The 11,274-nt window shown below is 49.9% G+C and overlaps 1 protein-coding gene across 1 annotated transcript; it reads right to left on the reverse strand.

Moving 5' to 3' along the window:
- Nucleotides 1–1,277: 1,277 nt before the first annotated feature.
- Nucleotides 1,278–5,201, reverse strand: RPS13 (ribosomal protein S13). The gene is made up of 6 exons (XM_040409351.1): nucleotides 5,091–5,201; nucleotides 2,649–2,697; nucleotides 2,290–2,368; nucleotides 2,022–2,191; nucleotides 1,430–1,530; nucleotides 1,278–1,354 (listed from the first exon to the last, which is right to left on the reverse strand). Exons 1-6 carry the CDS (start codon nucleotides 5,111–5,113, stop codon nucleotides 1,321–1,323), a joined length of 456 nt encoding a protein of 151 aa, XP_040265285.1. The 5' UTR covers nucleotides 5,114–5,201; the 3' UTR covers nucleotides 1,278–1,320.
- Between the last annotated feature and the right edge of the window lie 6,073 nt (nucleotides 5,202–11,274).

An 11,274-nucleotide genomic window follows, 5' to 3' on the forward strand; every position in this document is an offset into this window, starting at 1 on the left:
AGTCTGCTGAGCCACTGTATCTATTCCTGCGAGATACAGTCTGCGCCTAGCTCAGTCTCATGTAAGATTGGCTGTCTCATGTGAAACAGTGCACAGGTGTGTATCTAAGCTTGCTGGCTCGTTATTGGGACACATGACCACTTTCTTCCTGAACAGCGCCTCTACTGCCCTCTGGTGGGGTCTGGTAGTGCAGCTCAGGTCAATTGAAGTCACTGGTCCTATGCTCTGGTTTTGCAATTCCTGGAGAACCCCTTTAATGCGGTACAGGCTGTGATCAGTGGGCGACACCGCAGGGAGTAGGAGTCTGTGGTTTCTCAGGCCGTGTCCACACTGAACATTTCTTCTGGTTCACACGTCAGTTACTGCCATCAGTTATTGTGAAGCCTCCACAGAGATCAGGTGCAATGGAAAGATCTCCTCCAGTTCTGTGTTTTTGACCAAAAACTGGTGTGAACACAGCCGACATGTTGCACGGCTCGTCCCCTGCACTGACGGTTACTGATCTGAGCGCGCACACAGCACCGCAGCGCACACACCAGTGGTTTCCGTGCCCCTCATCTATCTGGGATCCCACTGCCTTCCAGTATGTTCTGACATTCAGCGGACCAACATAAAAGTCCAGATCGCACACAGAGCCACCACATCCCCTGCTCCGCATTCAAAGTAACTTGTCCCCCCCAAATAGATCCAGGCTGTGCCAAAGTCTGGAACCACATGAACAACTCATCAAAACCAGGGAGAGGGAAGAACCCAGAACATTAAAGGACCGGACCTCCGTGTCCCTGGTGGAGACCACCACAAGACTGTCCTGGGGGTCTCACCAGACAGAGCTCATCTGTTCTGACATTACAGCCTGATGAAGGGTAAGGACTGGACCTCCATGTTCCTGGTGGAGACCACCACACCCCCACTGTACTGTCCTGGGGGTCTCACCAGACAGAGCTCGTCTGTTCTGACATTACAGCCTGATGAAGGGTAAGGACTGGACCTCCATGTTCCTGGTGGAGACCACCACAACACTGTCCTGGGGGTCTCACCAGACAGAGCTTGTCTGTTCTGACATTACAGCCTGATGAAGGGCAAGGACTGGACCTCCATGTTCCTGGTGGAGACCACCACACCCCCACTGTACTGTCCTGGGGTATCCCTACAGATAGAGCTCTACTGGATGAACCTGATTAAACTCAAGTGAATTCCCGAGTGTGAATGACCCCCACGCTGCAGACGTGACATCCCAAACGGTCGATACGTTTCGGAGTAAAAGAGGCTGCGGACTCTGACGTTAAAGTGAAACTTTATTGTTCTCACAGAATGAACAATTTATGCGACGAGGGCGGAAGCTGTGGACGACTCGCTGCAAGAGAGAAACACATGTTTAGTATTCCACCGCCATAGGACCCCCTCCCCCCTCAGCCGCAGGGACACTTACTACTTCCAGTTGGGTGGGAGCACTCTCCGAGTCTTGTAGTAACGAGCCAATCTGTGGATTCTGCTTTCGATGAGAATCAGGCGGAACTTGGCATCTTTATCCTGGCAGGAAAGACACAGGTGAGTGAAGGCCGGGGAGCGGTGAGCGGGGATCAATACTTGTACAAACACTCGCTCCATAAATCGCCCAATGAACGAGCAGAAAAATCTCATTCATCGGGTGATTGTGTCCAACACCAAATATCGTTTCTGCATCGTCCTGTATCCAGCGAGCGGCTGCCGGAAGCAATGATCCTCTGGGGGACGAGCGACGACTGTACCGATCCCTGCTCACCATACATCAGACAATTATCGGGAATGTTCCGACCCTTCCTGATAATTGCCGACATAAGTCTAGAAGAGAGATTTCACCACTGTGCCGGAACCAGCAGGGATAATGGTCACCAGATCTGATGATCAGTCTGGGGACACATGGACACCACAGCGGCACCTGACGCCTCCTGGGCCCAGCAAGTAGGAGGGATGACAGGAGCCCGTATACTAACCAGGAGAGCCGTAGAGAAGGGCACAACCCAAACATGGGAGCCACTCACCTTCCTGTTCCTCTCCAGATGCTTGCGCACAGCGACGGCCTTCTTGATCAGGTGGTACAGGTCCTCAGGCAGGTCAGGTGCCAAACCCTTGGACTTCAGAATTCTGAGGATTTTGTTGCCAGTAACAAAGCGAACCTGAGCAACACCGTGAGAATCCCTCAGGATGACACCTAGAAGAGGGCGGAGGTAAAGCACATAATCAGCACCTCCTCCACGGTCACCCCCCCGGACAGTGCCCCCCGCAGGTCATGACTAGTAGGACTCTCACCGATCTGGGAGGGGGTGAGACCCTTCTTGGCGAGCTTGTAGATCTGCTCCTTCACATCATCAGACGTCAGTTTCAGCCACTGAAAAGAATAAGCGTTGAACAAATCAAGAAAAGGACTACAACTCCTAGCCACCCAATGTTCCACCTGAGAAAAGATACTCCCATCAACAGCGATGGCTGCAGCAACTGCCCAGGCCGAGATCCAAACGACCGAGGCCCCAGCAGTAATGAGCACCTCTGCAGCCAGGACCCCACACAAGGTGGCACATAAGGGCCCCCAGTGACCGATCCGCTCATCAACCCCCCCTGATACCCACTCAGATCTACTAAACCCGCCAGAGCATTCCGGGAATACTTACAGTGGGGACGCTGCGTCTGTAGGGAAGTGCGGACTGGGACAAGCCCTTTCTGTAAGGAGAGAAAAACGGGAGGTCAGAGGTCGCACGCCGATGTACGGCCCAATCACACTATACTGCAGTTCTGCGCTCGGTCCCTGTGCACACCACGCGCTGCGGACTGTTTTCTTCTGTCTCTGGATCATATGACCACAGAATATAAAATGCAGCCCAAGAAAACTGCGCCAAAGTGCTCAAACCCTGTGTGAACAGCGCCAACACATCGTACACCGCTCCCTGCAGCACAGCGGCCGATCCTCAGGATACATGAGGTATGTACACACAGGGGCCATGATATCTATACACTTATATGGGGGGCCACCGTATATACACACTACATATTATACAGGGGCCACAATACACACACTAAATGTTATAAAGGGCGACCCTATATACACACACACAATGTGTTACACAGGAGCCACACTACACACATTATACAGGGTCACAATATATATACACTGACTGCACCGCTGGTGGAGGAGGGGTCCTGAGGGTGTACAGTCAGGAGGGCGAGAGGTAATATTGGGGTCCTCAGGGTGTACAGTCAGGAGGGCGAGAGGTAATGATATTGGGGTCCTCAGGGTGTACAGTCAGGAGGGCGAGAGGTAATATTGGGGTCCTCAGGGTGTACAGTCAGGAGGGCGAGAGGTAATGATATTGGGGTCCTCAGGGTGTACAGTCAGGAGGGCGAGAGGTAATGATATTGGGGTCCTCAGGGTGTACAGTCAGGAGGGCGAGAGGTAATGATATTGGGGTCCTCAGGGTGTACAGTCAGGAGGGCGAGAGGTAATGATATTGGGGTCCTCAGGGTGTACAGTCAGGAGGGCGAGAGGTAATGATATTGGGGTCCTCAGGGTGTACAGTCAGGAGGGCGAGAGGTAATGATATTGGGGTCATGAGGGTGTACAGTCAGGAGGGCGAGAGGTAATGATATTGGGGTCCTCAGGGTATACAGTCAGGAGGGCGAGAGGTAATGATATTGGGGTCCTCAGGGTGTACAGTCAGGAGGGCGAGAGGTAATGATATTGGGGTCCTCAGGGTGTACAGTCAGGAGGGCGAGAGGTAATGATATTGGGGTCCTCAAGGTGTACAGTCAGGAGGGCGAGAGGTAATGATATTGGGGTCCTCAGGGTGTACAGTCAGGAGGGCGAGAGGTAATGATATTGGGGTCCTCAGGGTGTACAGTCAGGAGGGCGAGAGGTAATGATATTGGGGTCCTCAGGGTGTACAGTCAGGAGGGCGAGAGGTAATAATATTGGGGTCCTCAGGGTGTACAGTCAGGAGGGCGAGAGGTAATAATATTGGGGTCCTCAGGGTGTACAGTCAGGAGGGCGAGAGGGAATGATATTGGGGTCCTCAGGGTGTACAGTCAGGAGGGTGAGAGGTAATGATTAGGGATGAGCAAATTTCATATTTTGATATTCGTTTTGTGTTGTGGTATAATGTAAATTGCGTTATGGATTTTATTACCACGGACCATAACGCGTTTCCATGACGAATTGCCTTTAGAGGCAATCAGTCATAACTGAAGTCTATGGGCTGCATAATGGAAACCGGACGGATCCGTTATGCAACCCATAGACATCTAAAGGGATTCCGTAATGGAATTGCGTTACAGTCCGTGGCAACAGAATCCATAACGCAATTCCCATTATACCACAACACGAACTTCAAAATGTGAAATTCGCTCATCCCTAGTAATTATATGGGGGGGTCTTCAGGGTGCACAGTCAGGTGGAGGAGGGGTAATGACAGGGGGTCTTCAGGGCCCGGCCTGTTAGCTCCAGCAGACAGGCCACTTGTACGGTCACTACTTTGTGGGAACAGTTTGGGGACAACGCTTTTCTACTCCTCCCAGCAGCCAATACGGAGTGACCCCTATCATCCGAGGAGACATCACTAGTGGACAGTATGACCATCACCCCATCATGCAGAGGGGCCATCACTAGTGTGCAGAGGGGACATCACTAGTGTACAGAGTGACCATCACCCCATCATGCAGGGGGCCCTCACTAGTGTACAGAGTGACCATCACCCCCATCATGCAGGGGGCCATCACTAGTGTACAGAGTGACCATCACCCCCATCATGCAGAGGGGACATCACTAGTGTGCACAGTGACCATCACCCCCATCATGCAGAGGGGACGTCACTAGTGGACAGTATGACCATCACCCTCATCATCCCCCGAGCTCCCTCCTGACATCACTGACCAGCAGGAGACAACCACAACCCCCAGCCTGCTCATGAGCGGCGGTAGCGCACACGAGGAGCGGAGCCCAGGCAAGTACACGGCGGGCCTGACCGCAGCTGACTGCCGCCCACCCCCCCCTGGCTCCCTGGTCCGTCTTCCAGTCGGTCTCCCCGGTTCCCCCTCTCCCGCCGCCCGGCCCCGTCTCTCACCCTGGAGCGTGCATGCGACCCATGATGGCGGCTGAGAGGAAAAGAGAGAGCGGAAGACAGGGGCGTGCAGACCACGGCCTTGAGCGGAAGTACGTCACTAACAGGGCGGGGCACAACAAGTTCCACCCCTACTGCTGGCAACACGTGACTCTCCTGAGCGCCTCAAGCCTCGGTCTAGCTTCACCTTACCCACAAGTCAGTGCGCCAAGTCTTCAGGCAGATTCAGGACGAGGGAGGGGCTAATGGCGTCACGTGTGATTGTGCCCCGACTACCTGACTGCAGCCCGTGGGCTCCGTGCGCCCCCCAGAGGAGGCGGCTTCTGAGGGGCAGAATGAAGCCATAGGGTGAAGGGTATGGCCTGCTGCAGCCTGACAGCTCCACAGCCTCAAAAGTTGTCATCGTCTGGCACAGGCCTGCGGGATCTGCTTTATGTCCCCCAGTGGGGCCACGAAAGATGCGCAGCCGCCCTCTATTTATTTCTATGGGGCTGCTAAATAGAAATGAATGGGAGCAGTGGCCGCTGGGAGAACGCTTGGAGGTGGCCGGACCTGGGGAAACCCGGGGCCCTCCGGCCACCCCCTCTGTTCTCAGTATAGGTGTAGGTCCAAGCGGTGGGACCTGCACCAATTAGACAATGGGGGCATCTTCTAGCCATATGCTCCCATTGTCTGATATGGAAATACCCCTTTAACCCTTTCATCCTCAGAGGATTTCTATTTTTCTGTTTATATACTAGCAGAAGGAGCCGGCTTCACACGGGTATATTTCATCTAATGTTTGTGTGTCCTTAAAAGATTTCGACAGTATCCACTTTAACAGTGACCTCTACAGCACCCGCCCCTTTAACAGTGACCTCTACAGCATCCGCCCCTTCAACAGTGACCTCTACAGTCCCCCACCCCTTAACACTGACCCCCCCACAGTGCGCCGCCTCCTTAAAATGGGATCTCCACAGCAGCCTATCCCCTTGACTTTGACCTTCACAGCAGCCCGCCCCTTTAACAGTCAGTTTCACAGCACCCCACTCACTTGACAGTGACCTCAACAGCAGTTGCTTCCTTAACAGTGACCTCCACAGCGCCAGTGGCGGATCCAGGGGGGGGCAATTGCCCCTCCCCGAGCTGGCGGCGGCGGGGCACAGGGAGATGAGCTCCTCCATTGTGGAAGCGCTCATCTCCATAGTCATCTGTATCGCCGTCCTCAGGACAGAGATAAAGATGGCTGTGCTGAGGCAGGGAAGGGAGAGGCGTGTCCCTCCCCTGTGTCTCTGATAGGCTGAAGGCACTAGGCCGGCAGCCTATCAGAGGCCGGCACAGGCGGCGCGATGACATCATCGCGCCTCCTGAGCCGTACAGCGCGGGACACAGGCCAGAAGAGGCCTGCATCGCATCGCTGACATGGAGGTAAGTATAAATGTTTATTTTTTTTAAATATATACAATACTTTTACTGGCACATGGGGGCTGTTATTACTGGCACAGGAGGGGGGGTTGTTATTATTGGCACAGGGGGGCTGTTATTACTGCAACACAACAGATCCAAGATGGATTTTTCTGCGACAGTCGCAGCATGTCACAGTGCAACACCATAGACTATCATTATAAAAATTGGCGTGTGACATTGGTGAGACATCAATGTCGCGCGTCACATGTAGCAGCGTAGTTGTGCCCTATGTGTAGTGTGATTTATTGTCGCGCGACACATGTCGTCGTGTAGCCCTAGCCTAAAGCGGACCTACAGCACTAAAGAAAAATGGCAGGGTTGTTATGGAAACCTGTAGTAAAACTGTGTGTATGTGGAGACTAAGGGCCTGCAAGCTTTTATTGGCTGATAAGGGTCATGTGACCGTGTGCATGGCAGTTAGGGTCTTGTATTGGCTAATGCAGATAATTTTTTGGCAATATCTCAGGAACGTATGTCCTAGAGAGCTGAGACCCGGTCTAGAACCTTCCCGGACACCTGATGTATCTGTGTGCCAAATTTGGTGAAGATCGGTCCAGTCGTTTGGTCGCGCATAAAGAACAGACAGACAGACTTCGGGACAGACAGAAACTCATTGTGTACCGGCATGTTACCTCCACAATATTCTTTCCCAGATAGTAAGTGATATGTGGACCAGGTTTAGTAGAAATTGATCGATGAGTTCTTTTAGTTACAGAACAATATGTGTGCAGCAAAAAGCATACAGACTCCATGCAGCTGCTGTGTAGGGGCGAATGACCCCCACAAGATGTCTCTCCAGGTAGCAAGGGATGTGTATACCAAGTGTTGAAATCGATGGTTGTGTTTTTGAGCGATCGTGGAACATACATACATATATATACGTCCTTCTTTATATTTATATATATACATATATACACTCACCTAAAGAATTATTAGGAACACCTGTTCTATTTCTCATTAATGCAATTCTCTAGTCAACCAATCACATGGCAGTTGATTCAATGCATTTCGGGGGGTGCTCCTGGTCAAGACAATCTCCTGAACTCCAAACTGAATGTCAGAATGGGAAAGAAAGGTGATTTAAGCCATTTTGAGCGTGGCATGGTTGTTGGTGCCAGACGGGCCGGTCTGAGTATTTCACAATCTGCTCAGTTACTGGGATTTTCACGCACAACCATTTCTAGGGTTTACAAAGAATGGTGTGAAAAGGGAAAAACATCCAGTATGCGGCCGTCCTGTGGGCAAAAATGCCTTATGGATGCTGGACGTCAGAGGAGAATGGGCCGACTGATTCAAGCTGATAGAAGAGCAACGTTGGCTGAAATAACCACTCGTTACAACCGAGGTCTGCAGCAAAGCATTTGTGAAGCCACAACACGCACAACCTTGAGGCGGATGGGCTACAACAGCAGAAGACCCCACCGGGGACCACTCATCTCCACTACAAATAGGAAAAAGAGGCTACAATTTGCACGAGCTCACCAAAACTGGACTGTTGAAGACTGGAAAAATGTTGCCTGGTCTGATGAGTCTCGATTTCTGTTGAGACATTCAAATGGTAGAGTCCGAATTTGGGGTAAACAGAATGAGAACATGTATCCATCCTCTGATGGCTACTTCCAGCAGGATAATGCACCATGTCACAAAGCTCCAATCATTTCAAATATGGTGTTCCTAATAATTCTTTAGGTGAGTGTGTATACAGCACAGACCATAAGTTTGGACACACCTTCTCATTCAAAGAGTTCTCTTTATTTTCATGACTATGAAGGCATCAAAACTATGAATTAACACATGTGGAATTATATTCATAACAAACAAGTGTGAAACAACTGAAAATATGTCATATTCTAGGTTCTTCAAAGTAGCCACCTTTTGCTTTGATTACTGCTTTACCACTGGTCGTGGACTTTGGCTGTGGGTGCATGCTATATGAAACAGCAGGCACGCGGGAACGGGCGCTATGTTTAACGTCCCGGTTGGGAAGGGCTTAATAACACCACGAGCCAGATTTATATTTACACTTTTGTCTCGTGAAAAACTATGGTACACATTCGCAACTTTTTCTACAGCAGTCGCACAAACATTTTTGTGTAAGTGACGTTTCTCCACTGTCCTCACCACTTTTCCAAAAAGTGCCCAGGCACATTTATCATCTGTGCCAGTTTTCTGACGTAGAAAAACACTGACGTCTATGCCAGCCAGGGGCACGGACTGCCGGATGCAGCACCAAATCTATGACGAGGCGTACGCTGCCCGGCTGTGAGAAATCTGCCCCCATCATTTATCTCACATTAACCCTAAGATTCCTCTGTGCCGCTGGCCGGCCGTGGTGCAGATCATTGGAAGTGGAACGCCCCCACTCCTGTGTGCCCACACACTATTCCACACTCGCCCCTCCCCCTCCTCTTTATTGGTGGCGCAATGGCCGACAGCTACATCGTCTCTCCCTAAGTCTCCGCCTCAGCATTTCCATTACTGTGCGGTTGCTGCGCCGCGCGTGCGCCCTGTAATCTGATAGGAAAACATGGGAAAGGGCTATATAAAAATACAGGGCACCACGGGATTGCAAGACTAAAAAGTAAAATACAAAAAGTTGTACTGAATGGGAAGGCTGCTCACACTAAGAATGGACAGATTGTCCAGACCGGCCTGGCTTGCAGGTCGCAGTGAAAACTAAATGAAGAACAGTGGAGCGCCAAGAAACTGGAAAAAAGGTTTAAGAATGAAGGTGCACCCGTGGGTGTGCAGAGTGAGGTTACAGAAGACCCCGAATGCCGGGGGGCAGAGGAGATCTACAACAAGGCAGAACTGGGTGGACCCAAGGTGGAGAGAACGGTTTGTAGTGCAAAACAGGAGCACAGTGCTTCCATAGAAGAACTATTATCTCTCTAGAGTCAATTGGTGATAGATTCTAGATGTAAAAAATATATTAAAATAATGTGGTAAAATAAAATTAGTAAAAAAAATAATTTAGTAAACGATTACATAGCTAAAAGAACTGCAGATAAAGTTGGATTCCAGTGTAATATTCGCACAATTGTTGTGTCCTACTTACTTCACCGGGGAGGTTGGCGCAAGATAAGCTGAAGACACTTGTCGCCAGACCCTCCCTCGCCGAGATCGCCCGTAAGTTGGTTATTCCCTTGTTGTCCTTCTAATAGATGACCCGGGGGACTCCAGCATTTTTTATTCAGAAATGAGCTTGACAGATTTCGGGGTACTTATAAACCCCTTCCTCAGGAGCAGCGGTGTTGCAGACATTTGTATTCAATGCCTGTTATTTCATTCCCCTTGTGAGTATAATAAAAGAACACTGGTGGAGCTTCACTATGTGCCCCGAAACCTTTAAATCCGCAGAAGGAATATCCGTGGTGGAGTTCTGTGTTGGGGCTGCAGGAAAAGAGTCATTTCTACACTTAAAGGCTGGAGTCCGTGGAAGGCAGCGCGATCACCTTTTAAATGGATAATGTAAGCATACAGGGAGTGCAGAATTATTAGGCAAGTTGTATTTTTGAGGATTATTTTATTATTGAACAACAACCATGTTCTCAATGAACCCAAAAAACTCATTAATATCAAAGCTGAATATTTTTGGAAGTAGTTTTTAGTTTGTTTTTAGTTTTAGCTATTTTAGGGGGATATCTGTGTGTGCAGGTGATTATTACTGTGCATAATTATTAGGCAACTTAACAAAAAACAAATATATACCCATTTCAATTATTTATTTTTACCAGTGAAACCAATATAACATCTCAACATTCACAAATATACATTTCTGACATTCAAAAACAAATCCGTGACCAATATAGCCACCTTTCTTTGCAAGGACACTCAAAAGCCTGCCATCCATGGATTCTGTCAGTGTTTTGATCTGTTCACCATCAACATTGCGTGCAGCAGCAACCACAGCCTCCCAGACACTGTTCAGAGAGGTGTACGGTTTTCCCTCCTTGTAAATCTCACATTTGATGATGGACCACAGGTTCTCAATGGGGTTCAGATCAGGTGAACAAGGAGGCCATGTCATTAGATTTTCTTCTTTTATACCCTTTCTTGCCAGCCACGCTGTGGAGTACTTGGACGCGTGTGATGGAGCATTGTCCTGCATCAAAAAATCATGTTTTTCTTGAAGGATGCAGACTTCTTCCTGTACCACTGCTTGAAGAAGGTGTCTTCCAGAAACTGGCAGTAGGACTGGGAGTTGAGCTTGACTCCATCCTCAACCCGAAAAGGCCCCACAAGCTCATCTTTGATGATACCAGCCCAAACCAGTACTCCACCTCCACCTTGCTGGCGTCTGAGTCGGACTGGAGCTCTCTGCCCTTTACCAATCCAGCCACGGGCCCATCCATCTGGCCCATCAAGACTCACTCTCATCTCATCAGTCCATAAAACCTTAGAAAAATCAGTCTTGAGATATTTCTTGGCCCAGTCTTGACGTTTCAGCTTGTGTGTCTTGTTCAGTGGTGGTCGTCTTTCAGCCTTTCTTACCTTGGCCATGTCTCTGAGTATTGCACACCTTGTGCTTTTGGGCACTCCAGTGATGTTGCAGCTCTGAAATATGGCCAAACTGGTGGCAAGTGGCATCTTGGCAGCTGCACGCTTGACTTTTCTCAGTTCATGGGCAGTTATTTTGCGTCTTGGTTTTTCCACACGCTTCTTGCGACCCTGTTGACTATTTTGAATAAAACGCTTGATTGTTCGATGATCACGCTTCAGAAGCTTTGCAATTTTAAGA

Source organism: Bufo bufo, chromosome 10 (assembly GCF_905171765.1).
Source record: "Bufo bufo chromosome 10, aBufBuf1.1, whole genome shotgun sequence".
Classification (NCBI taxonomy): domain Eukaryota; kingdom Metazoa; phylum Chordata; class Amphibia; order Anura; family Bufonidae; genus Bufo; species Bufo bufo.

What these genes read in the sequence shown, in the direction of transcription:
- RPS13 (XM_040409351.1), bottom strand. Translation starts at nt 5,113, where the DNA reads ATGGGTCGCATGCACGCTCCAGG. An exon ending in GGTCGCATGCACGCTCCAGG is followed by an intron (nt 2,698 to 5,090) that starts GTGAGAGACGGG and finishes CTCTCCTTACAG; the next exon opens with AAAGGGCTTGTCCCAGTCCG. An exon ending in TCTCACCCCCTCCCAGATCG is followed by an intron (nt 2,192 to 2,289) that starts GTGAGAGTCCTA and finishes GCCCTCTTCTAG; the next exon opens with GTGTCATCCTGAGGGATTCT.